This window comes from Fukomys damarensis, unplaced genomic scaffold (genome assembly GCF_012274545.1).
Source record: "Fukomys damarensis isolate Sample0158 unplaced genomic scaffold, DMR_v1.0_HiC HiC_scaffold_38, whole genome shotgun sequence".
NCBI lineage: Eukaryota > Metazoa > Chordata > Mammalia > Rodentia > Bathyergidae > Fukomys > Fukomys damarensis.
Window position 1 is genome coordinate 45006545 of NW_022900950.1, and position 20497 is coordinate 45027041.

The window sequence follows — 20497 nt, forward strand, 5'->3', positions numbered from 1 at the left end:
ATATATATATATTAGCACTGGGGTGGGACCCAGGACTCTGCGCACACTAGACACCACTCTGCCACAGAGCTACATTCGCAGCTCTGATTGTGATCTCTTTTTTTGCAACCTCCTACATGTTTATCCTTGTTTTCCCATTGCCAGCACCGCATTCCAAGGGACAGTTTCCTACTAGTTTTTCAAGTATACTCACTTCTGTAGAGCAATCTTTTAAAATCTATCAGGCTAATTTCTTTGCTTCAAACTCTTCAATATCTTCTCACAAACATCAAAATGCCTGAGTTAAGCCTCAAGAGTCTGAAGTGACTCTTGCTTCCTTTCTGATTGCCCCTCTACTGCTGCCTCCCTCTTCCTCTCTCATACTCAGGGTTCCAGCTAAGAAAGAGGGGGAAGAAGGGAAGACAGACAGACAGACAGACAGATAGATAGACAGAGACAGAGACTGCTGAGAGACAGAGAGCAGTGCCCAAGACTGCCGTGGTCTTGCATGTTCCCGTGTGACTTGAATCATGCTGGTTTCCTCTATGTGGCCTGCTTGTCCCACTTCGCAGGTCAAGCAGCGTCTCTCCAATGGGAATGCCTTTCTGACTACCTCCTGTCTTTTTCTAAGTCCCCATTCTGGTTTCTGGAAGTACTCAGTGCTTGCTTCCTCTTCCACAATATGTCATAATTACACTTTATCACATGTGTCACTGGGTTGTACAACAATGGAGAGCACAGACTGTAAAGAGAAAAGCATCCGGAGCACACCTGGCTATTCTGGGAACCAGAGGTTAAGGAATAGAAGGAAAACCGCAGAAAGCAAATGGAGGGCAGTGACAGAAAGAATGGTCACAATGTCAAATGCTATTGAAAGGTTGAATGTAACAAAATTCAAAATGTGTCCCAGCAGCCAATGGTCACCTCGAGGAGAGTAGTTCAAGTGGAGCAATACAGAAAATCCAGACTGCAGGATACTGGAAGGTGAAGACTCTGAGGCAGGTAAGAAAATCTTATTCTTCTAAGAAGCATGTTTACTACAGTCTAGACAAACCTTCAAGAAATGGCCAAGGAGTGAAATAAGCAAGTTACAAGTGGATAAGTACTGTATGAACCCAGTTACAGGTGAGACCCAGAGCAGTCAGATTCATTGAGACAGAAAGCAGAAGGGTAACTGCCGGGGGTCAGGGAGGGAGGGTGTGGTGCTACTGACCAGGGACAAAGAGTTACTGTTTCTCACGATGAAAAATGTGATGATGGCTCCACAACTTGCATTAATTCACATGAGAATGTACTTCATGCCAAAGAACAGGACTTTTAAAAATGGTTAAAATGGTAATTTTCATGTTTTATAGATTTTCAAAAAATTTTTTTAAGTAGCATTGGTAAGACAATAAGACAGGAACAGCTACCACAGGACATGGGATTGAGAGGATTTTGGTTTGTTCTCTCAACAGGGAAGTAAGAAATTTAAGCATGTGAGTAAGTTGCGAAAAATAAGCTAGTCAGAGGGAGACAAATGGAACTGGTCTTGAGGAGAATTAGCTGGGGTGGAGGAAGACAGGTTCCCAAATTGAGATGCAGAGGGGAAAGAGGAAAAGAAAGACCGGGTTCCTACTCACAGGGGAGTTTCTATGGATTCTTCTCCCCAAAGGCATAGATAATTCAGGTGATCTTTTATGAATCCTTTCCCTTGGATTTAATTTTCTCATTACTGCATGTTTCATATCCCAGAAATTTATAGGATTGGATTGGTGCTATCTATTTAAACATCTTGCTTTCCTTACTTTTGTTTTTACATGGTATTCAACCTGAGTGCTATCCCTGTTCTATACTAAATCACGGATTGGTAGTCTGCAGAAAACAGAAAAGGACCATAAAAACAGGCAATGGCTAATATCCCCCAATTAACATTTCCTTAGGCAATGGTACATGCTAAAAATACTGGTTAATCATCTTCATGTACCCAAGTCCTTCATAAACTAAGAATGACTATTTTAAATCATCTTGCTTAAATGATCACAGATTAGTAGTATAAAGCAGATCTTGGATTAAAAAACTGAAAAGGGCCCAAAAGCAAGAAAATGCGAACTTGTCCTTTTTTGTTCAATATAGAAACCCATGATGAGTATATTTTTCATTAGTTTCAGATGTGGGAAACTTTGTTGCCCAATATCTTTTCACTCCAACAATGACAACAGATCCAGGCAGCTGTCCTTGCCCTTCTGCGGTTTGAACAGTTACCACAGTCTCAAACAATGTCCCATTAACATATGCCCACACTGGCTTTCTCCAGTGCAATTTAAAAGCATTAAATCATCCATATTTCCAAATAAATTGGTTCCCTTTTGTCGGGATTATGAAGTTGTTTATTCCTTTGTTTTTTTAGTACTAGGGATCAGGGGAACTCTACCATTAAGTTACATCCCTGGCCCTTTTTTATTTTGAGACAGGGTCTAACTAAATTGCCCAGGTGGGACTAGAACTTGCACTCCTGCCTCAGCCTCCTTCAGTGCTGGGATTACGGACATGTACTACACCATGCCCAGCTTGGAGAAAAATTGTTCACATCGTTTCTTACTGAGCTATTCTGAAACCAGTTAAGTATGTCATGTGTATCTTTGCACAACCGTAAACTGTACTTTGCTACATATGATCTGAACATCAGAATACATAGTGGGTGAAAATGCACTGTGATGTCAGCACATGATGATTTTGCTTTGAATCCTACCTGTGTGTCCTCTGAATGTTGTGACCAGTGTGCAACTTTCTTGTTCCAGTTTGAGGATTGTTACTTGGCCTGAGTGGTCACCAATAAACACATGCCGGGTTTCAATATCAAATCTGTCATGTAAGCATTAAGGATTGTTTCTTAAAATTGAAGAGGAGGATTTACAATGGAAAAGAAAATGGCATAAATGTAACAAGAAATGTGCAAATTTCACACTAGGAGAATCTGAAGAATGTGCTAAAAGACACAAAGGAGGCTTAACAAAATGAAGGACATACTGTATTATTGGACAGTAAGTCTCAATATGATTAAGATGTGACTTCTTAGTACATTAATTTGTAAATTTAATATAATCCTCAAAAGGAATTAGCAGTGTTTCGAAACCTGGTGTGTACATTCCAAAGGTCAAATGGAAAAATGAATAAGCAAGAAGAGCCAAGAATACTTTGAAAATAAGAATAACATGGTATGTAGCAAGGGGAGTTACCGTATGAGATAATGAAACACGTTAAAAAATGTCTTTACTTAAAAGTATGATATTGGTGTATGTATACAGACTAATAGAACATAATATGAAATCTAGAAATAGACCTCAAAGCACACAGAAATTTAGTACATGTCTGGCAAAGGTAGCTCTTCAAACGAGTAAGAAAGACACAATTAAAAAGTGATATTGGCACAAGCTAGACAGTTACTGTATTTCCTATTGTGCACATGGCTAAGTTATCAGTCATATGCAGTCTAATATCAAAATTTATAAGGAAAAATCACCTTAAATTTATCTTGATTAATTATAAGAACAAAAATATAAAACCAGATTCAATCTGGGACTCAAAAGTCTTTAAAAAAATTGCAAATAGGGCAGGGACAAGGGGAAAAAATGAGAACCAAGACCTGTCATGTAAAGGTACAAGATCCCAATAATGAATGTAATTGTATTGTATACCTAAAATGTACCAATAAACTCAATGAGAGAAAAAAATTGCAAATGAATTATGGTATCCTCTAAAAATATGAATTCAACAAAAGCTACGTAGAGAAGGGTGGAAATAAAGGCCAGATGAGATGAGGACAGTACAAGGCCAGAGTGACTGACATTAAATATGATATGAAGAAATTGAGATAATCTCAATGGCCTTTCAGAACTCTTTACCTGACTAGAACTATTCTAAGTGATTACATCAGGTGGAAAGACATTTCACAATAGAGGGTGACATTCTGAAAATATCTCCAACAACAAAGAAAATCCTAAAATTAAAGAGCACTTGAATTATTTTTGTGGAAACATAAAAAAATATGATCAAAACAGGGTTAAAAAGATAACCAAAGAGCGTGGATAAAGTATTTACAAATTTAAAGTACAGCAAGTAAAGTAGGGAAGGAAAACATGAACTTCTATTTTCTACTACCTACCTGCCATGGGACCCTTGGGAAATACCACCAATCTAGCTATATAGAGGGCTGATAAAAAAAATTATAATACTCAAATTCTAATCCTGGTTTTGTCTTGTGGCTTCAAGCAAGTCACTCAATGTCTCTGAGTCTCTGTGAGCCTCACTGAGCCTTGGTTACTACATAATGAAATAGAAAATTAGGTTATTTCATTTTTACTGCACCTTACTGCCTTGATACTGAATGAAGTAATGTGTATAAAAGCACTTTATGAATTCTGAGGGACTTCAGATATGAGGACATTTTCTCCCCTTTCCTCTTTTTTTCTTATTATTGTACTCTTATTGTTATGGGTCACTCAATACTTGAGGTTTAAACTCTGCAGCCAAACAACCAAATAATTTGAGGCGACTCAGAAGTCAAATTTCAATTGTGAAGTGCTCCATCTGCTTGTCTTCCTTTATATTTCTGTTTGAATCTTAGCTGCTTTTATGGCATATTTACTTCTCCACTAAGAGGACTGAAAAAGAAGGCTGAATTCAATCTGATTTATCCTTTCACTTGGGTGAATGAATGAGGTGGAGATGGAATAAAATTATTGTGCAGGACTCTTACTTATATTACTAGCTGTCCACCATGAAGGTAAATAGAGCTAATGATATAATTCTGAACAGTTTACATTGTATCCTCAAACCTTCCGCCTCCTTTTATCAAATAAAACACTCTAGGAGAGTACAGAGTGGCAGGAAGCAGGGAAGAGGTATATGTGTGTTGGGGCTCTCACAGATGAACACATTTAAAGCTTTATCGATAGGGGAACCCTAATACTGCAGTGGCTTGACTGTTAACAATCTGTCCATCAGCCAACTCCCACAAAAGCTCCTTGGAAAAGTCACACAGTTCTTGGCTGAGACCCTCTGGCGAAAGCACAGAGATGTTCATGCCATCAGGATTTCGCACTGGAAATATACCCAGGAGCAAGGATTGGCATGGTGGCTCCAAAACTGGAGCTAGCAAGGCAGACTTGGTGGGATCAGGGAAATTTACAATGGCCTGTTGATAGGGGTGCAGTTTCAGCTGCCATCACAGCAAGGGGATGGTCATTTAGCCTTGGAACAGAAGCCTAGAGGCGTGCATGCGCGTGTGCACGCGCGCACACACACACACACACACACACACACACACACACACAAGCTTCTGATAGCAGTAATATAATTTTCTGCTTGGTAAATTACATAGCATGGCCAAAAGAAATAGTCACAAAATGAGGATGACTTTTGGAACTGATGGCTATAATCTTACACTAAAGACCATGATAATCAAATAGAAGTTGAACTTTGTGTCTTTAGTTTTGTTCATCATTTTCAGATTAAAAAGTTAATTTCTTGAGGGGAAGAACAGTATTTTTTTCATACTTCTTGGCTTGGCTAAGTGATTCAGAAGATAAAGAGAAGACACATTAGTAGGTTTGGCTAGTACACAGCAGCCACTGTAAGAACAAATTATACTGGTGCCATGAGTCTGTTCTCAACAAGGCAGTGCAGCACAGTGGGGAAACAAAACAAGTGTCCAAGGCAGAAGACTTGGGTCATGGTGAGGATTTTCCTTCTAGCTGGATGGCTTCAGAGAAGATAAGGAACTATTTCTGGGCTTCCGCTGTCTCAGCTGAAAAATGAGGGTGCTATAGACTGAAAAATTTTAATTGACAAAAAAGATTGTATATATTCAAGTTATATAACATGATGATTTGATATATGTATGGATTGTGGAATGATTACCACAATCAGTTAACACATCTACCACCACCTATTATAACTGTTTGTGTGGGGTGGGGGTACAGAAGATTGATTATTTACACCCTCTTCAGTTCATATGTTGAAACCTAATTCCCAAAATGAGACGGTTAGGTCATGAGGGTGGAATCCTTAAGATAGAGCTAGTGCCCTTGTCAGACACCCCAAAGAGCTCCCGTGTCCCTCCCACTACGTGAAGACATGGTGAGATGCTGTTCATCCTCAAACCAGGAAGGTGGCTTTCACCAGATGCTGAATCTGTTGGGGCCTTGGACTTAGAATTCCCAGCCTCCAGGGCTATACGAAGTAAATTTCTGTTGTATATAAGCCCATTGAATTTATGGTCATTCATTAATGCAACTGAATAGATGAAGATAGAGGGGGAAAGACTAAGGATTCTTTCAGCTCTAACACTATAAGAAATAATTGTTGGCAAGAGGATTCATATATTTTAATTCAAAAATTATGCTCATCTGAACTGGATTTCAGAAAGTAAAGCCTGGAGTTGATGTTGCTTTCCATTCTTTGTCATCCTTGTCTCTGATCTTGGTAACTTGCCACTTTTACAACCTTTCAAATGGTCATTCTTAAGTTTCTTTATTTTGTTCTTCCAATGAGAAAAAAAAAAGAAATATTAATCTATACACATACACACACAGATATACCCACTGCCTCATATTTGCAAACAACTCGCAATGTACTTTGTCAAACTGTTGGCTAACTAGGCACTTTATAAATACAGAGATGAAAATTAAAATGAAGACTTACTATTTCTTCCTGTATTTGCTGACAAGTGATCTGTTTCTACCTTCTTCTTGCAGTGGGACCATCATAATACTCACAAGATGACACTATGCTTGTTGAAGCCCAGCTGGGCAGAAGTGAGGATTGCCCAACATTAGCAGGGGCTCACCTTAAGCATACGATGTGGCAACTTGGGAGATAAGAATATCACTTTATATATCCTGGACAAGTCTTGTGCCTGAAACAAAGCTTGAACATTACCAGGCAGATTCCAGCTAACCCACTCTGGTCCTGGCATGGTGACCACTCAATGTATTTTTTTAAATGAACAGTAATCTGCTGGTTCTTTTCCCAGGCACCAATGGAATGTTTTAACCTTATCATCTATCTGTAAATTACTTGTGTACACAATCAAAAGTTGTGTTTTGGAGATGGTACAGCTGATGCTGACAGCTGAGGGTCAGAAATCTGGGCTGTGTTCTGTCTAAAGATCAGAACTGTTTCTCAGTAGACCTACAACCTGCTCAGCAGGGTCTATTATGGAAGGTGTAGTTATTTCACTTCACTCAACTTAGATGAGAGCCCTTGATGACTTGTGCATTAGAATACTCAAAGAAAATCTTAATCACACAGGGCAACTCAGCATATATAATAAGAACATTTCAAATTGCACATACCTAACATTTTCATGAATCAAAGAAGTCAACAGCTAAGTTCCCACCACAGAGTTTTGTCCAGCAAAGGATACTGCAGGCCTGAGGCCACGGCACTGGTGCGATAACCTCCTAGGCGCTGCCCACTCTCAGAGCAGTGCCAGGCAAACTGTTTGTCTTGTCCAGTACTCAGCACCCACTCCAGCTCCAGGACAAAGAGGATCATCGTCACTCTGCTTTGATGCGCTGAAAACCAAGAGACAAAAGGACAACCTATAAAGTGAGCATCCTCAGAGAAGTTGGAAAGTATGGCCTAAACAGATGTGAGCGCTTTTCTTCTACCCTAGGGAGGATGACAGTGCAGGCTGTTAGGGACACGAAACAATACTGGCTGTCATGATGGGTGGGGGTTTGCCATGTAGATATATATATAATCTATCTGTTCCCAATGCTCCCCACTTATGCCAATCCAAGAATTGCTGCCTGCCTGTCAGAGTACCTACTCAAGGCCCTGGGCCACTTCTTTCTTTTTTTTTTGGTACCGGGGATTGAACTCGGGTTCTTGCGCTTGCAAGGCAGACCACCGAACCGCTGAGCTAAATCCCCACCCCCTGGGCCACTTCTTTCAACATTCTAGGGTACTAGAGTACCAGACTCAGTGTGACCCCCAAAACATTAGGAATGACATTTTTAATGCAGTAACTGTGGTCAGTTTATGTGTACTTCCAGAAAAGGTAAAGAGCATATTGTTTTTTTGCTGAAGACTATTTTATAAATTCCTAACAAAATTCTGGATGGACAGCTGTCAGAAATGAGACACTTAGAAAGGACACAATGATGAAAACAGAATATATCTTATGTTTCATTATTTATATAATGAAAGCAATTTTCCTAGAGTTATTCATTATGTATTTCCTGGATTACATAATTTCAGAGTTAGAAGAAACTATGCCCTCCAGCTGATCTGATCTTGCTATTTTTGTATGGGCAAAGGAAGGCACAATGAGGGTAAGTAATTTGGCTATGGTCCCATGGTTTCTACCAAGTGAAACTAAGTAAGAGGATGTTTGCTTTCTTATTATTGCACAATTCTAGGGAGTGAGGTGCTGGCATCTGTGGTCACTGAACATAGCTGACTGGAGATGGACATCCTCCCACTTGGCTAGCACTTAGGTGGGGCAGAGGCACACTCAAGAGGCCTGCCTGCCTGATAAGTGCAAGGTCCCGAGTTCAATCCCGGTACTGGGGAAAAAAAAATAAAGAGAAAGGAGATATTAACTTTCTTAAAACAAACAAACAAAACCTGTGCCAGGGATTTAGCTCAGTAGCACCACACCTGCCTCACAAGAGCAAGGTCATGAGTTCGATCCCCAGTACAAAACAAAGACAAAAAAAAAAAAAAAAACCCAAAAACAACCCTTTCAAAAATAATCTTTATCACTAAGCTTCAGAAATTCATATATGAAAACATGCAGTTTAAGTCTGGCTTCCTGAATATGAGTGGGGAGAGGGATATCACTGCCTTCCTTGATTCTGATCTTAGGTGAGAAGCATCTGTTGCCTCATCATGAAGTATGATGTTTGCTATAGGACTTTTTTTTTTTTTTTGGAGAAAGGGTCTCACTTTGTAGTTTGGGCTGGCCTTGAACTCATGTAGATCCTCCTGCCTAAGCTTCACCAAGTACTGGGATTATAGGTTGCACTACAGGCCTGGCTCAACTATAGGACTTTGTAGATGATTTTTTTGGGGGGGGTACTGGGGATCGAACTCAGGTCCTTGTGCTTGTGAGGCAGGCAGCAGAACCACTGAGCTAAATCCCCAGCCCTGTAGATGATTTTTTAACAAGCTGAAAAAGTTTCCCTCCATTCCTAGTTTGCTGAGTTTTTAATCATGAATTGAATTTTATCAATGGTTTTGCTACACTGACTGATAAATGAATTTTTTTCTTTAGCCTGTGTTGCTAGTTAACTGATGAGTAAGAAACACCCAACTAAATTGGATCAGCTTAATTCTGGGTGTGGACAACACACCCTAGAGAGGACTGTCTTCGGAATGGTATATAAAAGGGAAATGAAAAGAAAAGAAGGAAGCCTTGTTCTGTTTCTTTGGAGGAGCTCCAATCTTCACCTTCACTTTGGACATCTTTTCCTGGCTTCCAGTGCAGACCCTTCAGCCTTCCACTGCAGACTGGCCTCAGACAGAGACTTGCACAGGACACTAAAGTAGGCTCCAGGCTTTCAACTGGATCCTTCCAACTTCCAGCATGTAGAAAGATCTTTTGGACTCTTCCACATCTGACTCTGTGGGCAGCCATTAAAATTCTTATGTATTTGTATATCTTTCGTTAAATTTGATACTAGTAAGCACTGACTGATAAATCTCATTAGGTCATGCTGTGTAATTCTTTTTGCACGTTATTGGATTTGATTTGCTAGTGTTTTTTTTTTTTTTTTTAGAATTTTGTATTCATTTTTATGAGAGACACTGATTGGTCTATAGTTTTCCTTTCTTGTGACACCTTTGGTTTGGACATCACCAATTTCTTTTTTTGAGAGAAAATTCATGTAACACCAAATTCACCAGTTTAATAATTTTAGGGTATATAATCCAATGTCTTGAGGTATTTACAATATTTTGCAATCATCTTTACCAGTGGAACATTTCCATCACTTCAAAATGATAGCCAGTATCTCCAATTCTCCCTCCTCCATCCTTAGTCAACAATGAAGGATTCTCTTATTCTTGATATTTTACATAAATGCAATCATATCTTATGTGCCTTTTGTGTCTGGCTTTTTTTACTTTAGCACTTTTTCAAGATTAATCCATGATGAAGCATGTTTTACAACTCCATTCCTTTTTTCAGGGACAAATAAATAAAATTTTGGCTATTCTAAATGTTGCTAAGCATGTAGAAAAGCTTTTGTGTGAATACACACTTTTAATTCTCTTAGATATATTACCAGGAGTACAAATATTATGTCACAAATGAACTATGTTTAACTCTGAGGAACTGACAAACTTGAAAGTGGCTGTACCATTTTACATTCTCATCATCAGTGTATGAGGGTTCCAGTTTCTCTATTTTCTCGTCAACACTGGTTTATTTTTAGGAATTAATGTTTCTGAAAACATTTAGAATGGTATGAAGGAATAAATATTATAAGAGGAGTGAATATTTATTGAACCCTTCAACTATGTTTCAGATGCTAAACTAATTTACAAATGCAATCTCTAAAATATTTTAATGTATTAAAATACACATAAGGTTTACATTTTAACTATTTTTAAGTATAAAGTACTATATTATGACATAAATACATTCACACTATTGGGTAATAATCACCTTATCAGCTCTCTAGAATTTTCACATCTTCCCAAACACAAATTCTGAACCCATTAAATAATAATTTTTAATTTCCTTTGCCGTCTAGCCCTTGGAAGACACAATTCTATTTTTTGTTTTTATGAGCTTGACTAATACTTTATACACATGGAATCCTTGTTCAGTACTTATCCTTATTTTGTAATTAGCATATTTCATCTTTAAGGTTCATCCATATTGTACAATGTGTCTGAATTTCTTCCCTCTTTAAGGTAGAATAATATTCCACTGTATATATACACTGCATTTTGTTTATCATCTGTCAAAAGACATTTAGGTTGTTTCCATCTTGTCGCTACTGTGAATAATGGGGCTATACATATCAGCATAAAAATATTATTTGTGGCTATTTTCATTTTTCTTGAGAATGTATCACTAATTAATTTTTGAATGTTAATCCAACACTGCATTTCTGGTATGAACCTTATTTAATCGTAATGTGTATCTTTTCATATGGTGCTGGATTTGATTTACTGAAATTTTGTTTGGATTTTTTCTGTATAATCTTCATACAGTATCAAGAAATGTAGATTTCATAAAATGGATTGGAAAGTCCTTTACTCAATTTCTAAAAGAGTTTGTAAAGAATTGGTATTGTTTCTTGAACGTTTCTTAAGATTCATCAGAAAGCTTTCTGGGCCTGAAGCTTTCTTTGTGGGAAGGTTTCAACTTCATATATATATAAACTTTTCATATATATATCTTGAGTTACAGTTTAGAGCTTATGTCTTTGAAAGACTTGATCATTTTGTCATATTTATTAGGGTAAAAATGCTCATAATATTTTTTATAATTCTTTAAATATACCTAGTGTCTATAATGACATTACTTGGCTTATTCCTAACATTAGTCATTTGCATTTCTTTTCCATGTAAGTCTGGCTAAAGGTTTATTACTTGTATTAATTTGCTAAAAAATCTTCCAAAATGAGCTTTTGGCTTCATTTACCTTTCTGTATTTTCTGTTTTCTATTTCATGAACTTTTGTTATAATCTTTATTTTTTTCTTCTTAAATTAGGTTTCATTTATTTTTTGCTTTCTCTAGATTTTTAAGGTGGGAATTGAGAACATTACTATATTTGCAGATCTTTCTTCTTTTCTAATATTAATATTCAGTGGACCTTTATGATTATAAAATAGTCTTTATCCCTGGTAATATTCTTTGCTTTTAAATCTACTTCGATGTTAATAAATGAAGCTTTATTTTGATTAATGTTCTCATGATATATCTCCTTCCATCCTTTTACTTCCAACCTACTTGTATCTTTAAAATAAGCTTCCTGTGGGCAGGTTGTATTTAGGTCGTATTTTTCCCCCCTCAGGCCAATAGTCTCTGTCTTTTACTTTACTTCAGACCATTTATATTTAATGTGTTATTGACACTGTCAGGTTTAAATCTATTGTCTGGCTATTTGTTTTCTATTTTCCATCTATTTTTTTCTTTCTTCTCTGATGTGACTTATTTTATGATTTTATTTTATCTTCTTAGTTGGCTTATTAGCTGTAATACTTTGTTTTTTCTTTAATAGTTGTTTTAAGGTTAACAGTTTATATGTTTAACTTACTTCTTTAAGTAATGTAACACTTTACATATAGCATAAGAACTTTACAACAGTATAATTCCATTTCTCCCTTACCTCTTTGTTTGCTAAAATTATAATAATTAAAAAAAACTTATGGTCACTATTTTTGGCACTCTTCTTCATTCTTTTGAAAGATGCATTATTTTCCTTTGTTTTTTTTTGGTACCAGGGATTGAACTCGGGTCCTTGCGCTTGCGAGGCAGGCCACTGAACCACTGAGCTAAATCCCCGGCCCTCATTATTTTCCTTTGGCATCACTTTCTTCTTGAAGAACTTCCTTTAATGTTTCTTTTAGTGCAGGTCTATGAATGGTTAATTTTTTCATGTATTTTTTTTTTCTAAAATCTCTGAAAGGTTTTTTTTTTTGAAAGATATTTTCTCTGGAATAAAGAATTCTGTGTCAGCAGTTTTTTTCCTCTCTGTACTTTAAAGATGTTCCACTGACACCAAATCCTTCTACAACTGTAGTAATTAACTCTGTGTCAGGCCTACTTAATTTACCCACTGGTTTATTATTTTGCTATTATTTAGATCAAGGATATCCCCTACCAAGAGACAGAGGAAGGAGGAAAGGGAGGGTGCTATGGTTTGGGTCTATATGTCCCCCACAGCCTCATGTGGTCATAGGGGTGGTTGAATCTAGAGTGTGTGATGCTAGGATTATGGACATATGATTACTAAGTCACTACACATGAGCCAGTGGTTTGGCATCATCCTAATCCCAGTAGTCTGAGTAAGATAAAGGGGCGAAAAGACACTGTTAAGGCCCCTTGTTGCTTTTGTTACCTTCTGGCCACCACAAACTGTTTCTTCTCTGTGATTCCTGTCTGCCATGCCACCATGTCTTGGAGCCAGCTGATTATGGACTAAAACTTCTACGAACTTTAAGCCAAATAAACCTTCCCCTCTTTAACTTTGGGTGTCAGTATTGTGGCTCAGCAATGAGAAAAGTAACTAACACAGAGAGGAAAGAGACAAAAAGGATTAAAATGTGTTATGTACATGTACCAACTTTCCAGGATGAATGTAAACATTATGTACTACAAACATGTACTAATTAAAAAAAATGTTCCCCATTGGCCTCATGTGCTCCTAAGTGAGGCTTTGGAAAGTGAATCATGGGGGCAATACAACTTGTCAGAAGATAGGGTCTGTTTGGAAGAGGCAGGTGACTGGGAGCAGGACCTGGAAGGGTCCTGGCTCTCTGTTTTTCTCATTGCTTCCAAGCTGTCATGATGAGAACTTCTTTTCTTTCACTACACCCTTTTGCCATGCTGCTCCTCTGTGGAGCTGGCCAACTGTGATGACAAATATGAGCCAAAATAAACTTGTCAAAGGATGAAGTTGTAGGTATCAGCAAAGAAAGTGCTTGAGAGATATTTCAATGATATTTTCCAGGTATAAAAATTCTATTTGATTTTTTAGTAAGTGTTTTGTATTCTTCTATCTGCTACACATTCTTTGATTTCCTTAATCGCTTAAAACAAGATCTTGTGGTTTTTCTCAGATTATTGAAGATTCCTGGCATTCTAATCTTCCTCTTTGTGGTATCTCCTAATATATACTTATTATGGTTGGTAGCTCTTTTACCTTGTTATTTCTGTATTTTAAAAAATTATGAATTGATCTTAAGTAGTCCTTTTTGTTTGTTTTTTGTGGTAGAGAGGATTGAATCCAGGGCCTTGTGCTTCCTAGGTAATAAGCTATTGTCCCAGTTCAAAAGTCCTTGATTTTGCTGTAAAGGCCTTTGTGCAATTTGTCTTACAAAAAGAGAGTCTACATTTATTTTGAGCAAGTAATCCTGGGATATCACTGATCAAGAGTTAATTTGATTAAAAAAAAAACCAGAGCTTCTAGCATTACATAATTGGTTTAGACCTCTATTAAAGTTCTGAAAGTTTTCAGTTGGGGTATTGATTCATCATGACTTTTTCCTTTGATGCAGAGCTGGGGTCAAGAATAAATTTCCCGTCTACAGTACTTCTAGGTCAATGAGTAGAGAATTTTGACCTCTCCTTTTTGGGGCTTTATATACAAATTTCACTTCTCATTTTCCATCTTACTCAGGCCATAGGCCTTAGCTCTTGTCCCCAAGTCCATGTTCATTGACAAGCATTTAGTTATTACTGCGTCTACCTCCCCAAGACAGCCACAGTCAGTTCATATGTATATCATTTTGAGGTTTAATTCTATTTGCTCTAGTACATAGGAAATTTCCTTTTTTTCTCTCTTGAGGTTAGTATTGTATTAAAAACAGATACAATAAAAAGCCTGCCATTTTAGATTACCATTAGGTGTTTGTGAAGAAAGGATTTCTACAATAGTGTAGTTATCAAATTTCATAATCCCCTTGTAGATAAAATAGAAATGCATGAGGTATATTAAAAAATAAAAAAATTCATGGTATATGTAGAGTGGTTTCTAACTGTACATGCATCACACACATATATATTTGTGAGATTGATCATTACTTTTAACAAACTCTAGGGGACAGCATATTTTATGTTGTATCCATTTAAGAAAAATAAAATAGTGGCACAGTTTATAATAGCTAAAACTTAGAAATAGCCCAGATGCCCATCAACAGAAGACTGGATAAAGAAAATGTGTTTTGTTTTGTTTTTTTTAAAAAATAAAATGGAGTACTACTCAGCCATAAAGAACGAGAGACTGGAGACATTTATAGCTAAATGGATGCACAATGAGGCCATACTCTTGAGTGAAATAAATAGGATGCACATATATAAATTACTGAATAGTTTCTCTGGTGTGAGAAATGGAAAGTGTAAATAAAGATCAAAATGCATAATGTGAAATAGGAAGTAAAGGTCTAAAGGGGAAGGGGGAGTAGAAGGGGTAGAAAGAAAGAAGGGAAGGAATAAATATGAGAAAAGGAAAAATTGGAAACAAAGTCTTTGTAAATACAGAGGGGTGGAGGGGTTGAAAGGAGAGCAGGGGAATGGGGAAAAAAACTAAGAACCAAGATTTATCATGTAAAGTTACAAATTCCCAATGATGAATGTCATCATATTGTATGCCTAAAATGTACCAATAAACTTAATGAATAATTAAAAAAAAGAAAAACACAGAATGAAGTGGGAACGAATATACTTAATAACTACTGGCAATACAAAATATCCTGCCAGGCTGAAGAAAATGAAATGATGAATAATGACTGTAAAGTCCAGCATCTACACCAAAAACAAAAATAAAAGCAAAATGCACCTTGTGAGAACTGCTAAGGAGATGACTGTTCCACATGAGTCTATGGTATAAACTGGCTGCCAGAAAGGAAAGGAAGGGAATATGATTTTGTGCTTATCTGGTTATATGCATGTATTAGTTACTATTTCTGTGTAACAAGTGACCCTAAAACTTAGTGGGCAAACAAAACATTTCAGAATTTCTGTGGGTCAGAAATCTTGGTGCAGCTTAGCTGGGTACCTCTGCATAAGTTCTGTCATAAGATGAATCTGAGGTGTGGGGTGGAGCTGTGGTCTCACGTGAAAGCTCAGTTAGCAGAAGGAATGTCTGTTCTCAAACTTTTTTACACAGTCGATGACTGGGTCAGCTATTCAGTGGCTGCTGAACTGCAGGCACTAGTCCTCAGTGGCTGTTGAGCCCTCCCTCAGTTCCTCAGCACAGAGGCTTCTCCATCAGGCAGCTCACAACATGGCAGCTGCCTTCCTCCAGAAAGCAAGCAAGAGAACGGGAGAGGATAACCAATTAAGATGCCCTTGTCCTGTGTAACCTTGAGTCATCACAATCATGTGTAAAACTGTAAGTCTAGCTTACACTCAAGGGGAGGACTGTGAATATTAGGAAGTGATGATCATTAGGAACTACCTGTCATAGTATGTCATATATTTATGTAGTTGCAAAGGTACAATATGGTACCCTAAATCTGTGACCAAGACAATTAAAACATCTTAAAAGAGCTTAAGCACAGGTCATGAAAAGCAGGAATCTAGATATAAAACGTTTAGACTAAAAAAGGAAAGGAAAAAAGACTAAACGAGGAGAAAGGACAGGAATGAGAACTTTCATGGCTGTTTTAAAATAATTGAAAGGCTGTCATGTAAACAGAAATTGTACTTAGTTTTAGTAGCTTTTAACAGGCTGAGCAAAGACCAATAGGGAAACATTCTACTACTTATCATACAGCATGTACTGTTCATCTGCTTGTATCCTCCACATAATTATAAACGGCTTACACACAGGTACTGTTCATGTTTTGTTCACTATTACAATCCGAGTCATAAGTTACTGCAACACAGTGGGCACTCAATAAATACTTGATGAGAGATATGTGAAAAAATTAAAAAATAACACCATGGAAATGAATTTCAGCTCCAAATATTTTAAAATAGAAACTTAATTCTTAGTTTTCAAAATTCACAATGACTTGCTGTATATCTGGAGGTATTAAAGGGGATGCTGGATAATCACACAGGATGAATGAGATCAACAGATATAGATAAAATACTTTCAGTCTCCTCCTTTTCTTGTGGCACTGGGGACTACTGAACCACAACTCCACCAATTTTTAAAATTTTATTTTGAGACAGGGTCTCACTTAGTCAACAAGGCTGGCCTCAAAACTGCAATCCTTCCATTTCAGCTGCCCAAATAGCTAGGATTAAAAGTGTATGCCACTTGCCAGACTTACTTCTGGGTCTAAAAGGTCTAATGTTTTTATTCCATGACATGTCAGCCTGGATAAAGGAAACCCTTTGGGACATTGATCCTGTTCTATGTATGAACATGGCCAACACGCAAATGTTGAAGGCACAATAAAAACTAATTATTTCCCCTCAATAATATGCATACTCTTGAGTACTTAGCCAAAAATGAAATAAGCCTCAGGCAAAGCACCATCACATGGCTGGCCTTACTAAGTCTAATGTGTTGACACCATCAGGAGTGTGGTGTCAAAACACAAAAGGTCGGGCTGGGGATTTAGCTCAGTGGTTCCACTGCCTGCCTTGCAAGCACAAGGACCCAAGCTTGATCCCTGGTACCAAAAAAAAACCCAAAACAAACAAAAAACACAAAAGGTCATGGCCTTGGCGTCACATTAACATGGTCTGACTCTACACTGCACATGACCACAAGCAAGTCACCCAAATTTCTTAGGCCTCACCAACTTTGTTCACAAACTGGAATAATGACTTCAAATGTGGCTCTGCTTTGTTCCCCTAAGTATGTAAAGTACTTGTGGCATGAATACTATCAAGAAATTTTGGGTTTTGAGATAGGGTCTTGCTGTATAATTCAGGTGGGCCTTGAAATCACACTGCAGCCCAGGCTGGCCTTGAGTGATCCTCCTGCCTTAGTCTCCCAAGTGCTGGGATTACAGGCATGTGCCACCACACCTGGCCTAACAAAAAAATACTTTAAAGTTTGAGAATAAAATACCTCTCGTCACTCCCTACCTTGATAGTTTTTCACAGGAGTCATCTTGTTATAGTCTTCGGACAAAATAAATTCCTGCAAAAGAAAAAAATATATTAAGCAAAAGGAAATTCTTTACGAGAATAACTATGTTTTTGTAAAAAACTGAATAAAGCCAGTGTCATCACAGAATTATATTTTGCTAATGAAATCAGAATTTTTGTACCTCTCTAAAATGAGCCATCATAATGATCCAATTCAAACACCATCTTTTAGTATATGACTCGATTTGATTTTGGGATATGCATGAAAAGAAAACTACATCAAGTGCAGAGTCTTGATAATGGTCAATTTTGAAGATAAACCAAATTCAAAATATTTTTCTTTCAATAGTGCTAGAGCTAAAAATTTGTAAGGCTCTGGTCAGTGTGCAAATAGATAGCAATTTTTTGCTAAAAGCATAAAGTATATATTTTAAGGCAGTGATGGAAAACCTTTTAGAGGTTTCAATTATAGAAAGAGCCTATTATAGAGGCACGCATGCCATAAGATTCCCACTGCTTTAAGGATTCTGCTGCTAACGTCAATAATTTATTTCTTCTTACTACATGCTTCTTGGGCTGTATCTTGCTCATTTTCTGTGTCTCTAGGGTACACTGCACAGCAAGTAATCAATAAATATTGGTTAGTTATGCGGAAGCCACCTTCCAATAAGATGAGATCGGTCTGCATGTCAAATATACTGAAAAAATTAAGTTTGTACATAGCACACTGTATATACTTTTTGTGGGGACACATCAATGGTGAGGTGTGGGATTTCCCTAGGTAGACAGTGGCTCACATGTAGAAACCAGGGAAGTGTTTAGGAGGCTGCTCAAATCCCTTAGTTCTTTCAAATGTAAAATATCCATATATCATTTTAAAATAAATTATGAAACAGAAGGAAAGCTGCAAAATGTAATAAAGTGATGCTTTCACCTGAGCTTAAAAACAGAACAATGAATCTTTCACAACATCTGAAACATCCAGAAGTTTTCTCTGATGACTATAAAAAAAGGAGGAGTGGGGACAGACATGTGAACTCCTTTCTTCCTATCTGAGTATTTCCTGAGTTCATATAGATCATGTAATTTGTGTGTGGGGGTTACCAGGCATTGAAGTTAGGTTTTAAGAAAAAAATTATACTATTGTTTTTGTGATAAATGTCACAAAGATAAAGTAGGAGGTATTATGACAGAATATATAAGGCAGCTAAGTTCCTTTGGTTCATCGCTTTTCTAATCCAGCCCTGTTAAAAAGCTTATCTACACTATTATCTAGAATATATAAAGAACTCAAAACAATCAACCCCAAATATAAAGGCCCAATTCAAAAATGGGCATCTGAAATGAACAGACATTTCTCAGACAAAGAAGTAAAAGCAGCGTAAATATATGAAAAAATGTTCAACATCACTGGTCATTCGAGAGATGCAGATGAAAACAACATTGAGATTCCACCTCACCCCACAAAGAATGGCTGCTATCAAGAAATCAAACAATAACAAATGTTGGTGGGGTTGTGGGGAGAAAGGAACCCTCCTCCATTGTTGGTGGGAGTGCAGACTGGTGCAACCACTGCGGAAATCAATATGGAGATACCTCAAAGAGCTTGGACTGGAGGTTCCATTTGACCCAGCCATCCCTTTGCTGAGTATCTTTCCAGAAGAATTAAAAGAATCATGTCACAGTGACATATGCGCACCTATGTTTATAGCAGCACAGTTTGTAATAGCTAAAACTTGGAAACAGCCCATTTGCCCATCAGTTGGAAACTGGATAAAGAAGATGTGGTTTTTCTATAAAATGGAATACTACTCAGCCATAAAGAATGAGAAAGTAGATTCATTCATAGGTAAATGGATACATTTTGAGGATATACTCCTAAGTGAAATAAATAAGTCACACATGTGTAAATACTGAATATTTTTTGTGGTGTGAAAATCTAAAATAGTACTCAAGATCCTAATGGGATAATTAGCAATGTGAAATAGGAAGAAAAGCGCTAAAGGTGTAGAGACAGTGAGAAGGGTAGGGGAAGGGGAATAAGGGAAAGGGAAAAAATGTGAGAAAATGTAAAAATGGAATTAAAGTGTTTGTAGGTGGGGAGGGGAGGAGGGGGTGAAGGGAGGTGGAGACAAGGGGAAAAATGAGAATCAAGACCTGTCATGTAAAGATACAAGTTCCCTGAAATGAGTGTAACTGTGCTGTATCCCTAGAATGAATTAAAAAAAGCTTATCTACAAATGAATTTTCTTCACAATGACTTTCTCAGTAATGACATTATTCCATTTGTCACTTTTTAAATTCATATCATTATTCCTTCAAGAACTGGCACCTATCAATTTCTCCTTTCTTGAAGATTTAGGCTCATGACCAAATAAAGCAGACTAGGTTTGAAAGAAAGTATCATGCCCAGGAGTTGCTGACTGACAGTGTGGGTAGAGGAACCTTACACAGGCCTGAGCAGTAGTCCACCTCCTATCCTTCATCCAGGGAAGAGGACTTAGTTCTGAGCCTATGCTTCAGAGGGTCTTAATATCTACATACACACACACACACACACACACACACACACACACACACACACACACAATTTGTTAAAGACAATTGTTGTTGGTTAAGTCTTTACTGAGTTTACATATTTCATATACTTTTAAACATTTAAATATACTTAAGTGGTTTTTGAACTTGGGCAAAAAACACCTAAATTCTTTTTGAACAAGGCAAGGTATAAAATAACTCAATGTAAGTTTGCACATAGGATATAGCATACACATATAAATGAAAATATCAGCAGTTCA

At 37.3% G+C, this 20497-nt stretch overlaps 1 protein-coding gene and 1 long non-coding RNA gene across 7 annotated transcripts in view; one reads left to right on the plus strand and one right to left on the minus strand.

Annotated features, from left to right (window-relative positions):
- LOC104871145 overlaps positions 1-9600 on the plus strand; it is a 19932-nt gene extending 10332 nt beyond the window's left edge. The window contains exons 2-6 of one of the 2 annotated variants that reach the window (XR_004515729.1): positions 893-981; positions 4586-4744; positions 6717-7572; positions 8227-8300; positions 9245-9600. This is a non-coding gene — a long non-coding RNA (uncharacterized LOC104871145). The remainder of the gene's footprint in view (positions 1-892; positions 982-4585; positions 4745-6716; positions 7573-8226; positions 8301-9244) is intronic. The other variant, XR_782763.3, reaches the window with a different exon arrangement.
- Positions 1-20497, minus strand: part of Wdfy2 (WD repeat and FYVE domain containing 2) — a 160552-nt gene that overhangs the window by 33770 nt on the left and 106285 nt on the right. For all 5 annotated transcript variants that reach the window (XM_010636954.3, XM_010636949.3, XM_010636952.3 and 2 more), the window contains 3 exons: positions 17697-17751; positions 7388-7538; positions 2711-2823 (listed from right to left, as the gene is read on the minus strand). In XM_010636954.3, the coding sequence (XP_010635256.1) occupies positions 2711-2823; positions 7388-7538; positions 17697-17751 (319 nt within the window). The remainder of the gene's footprint in view (positions 1-2710; positions 2824-7387; positions 7539-17696; positions 17752-20497) is intronic.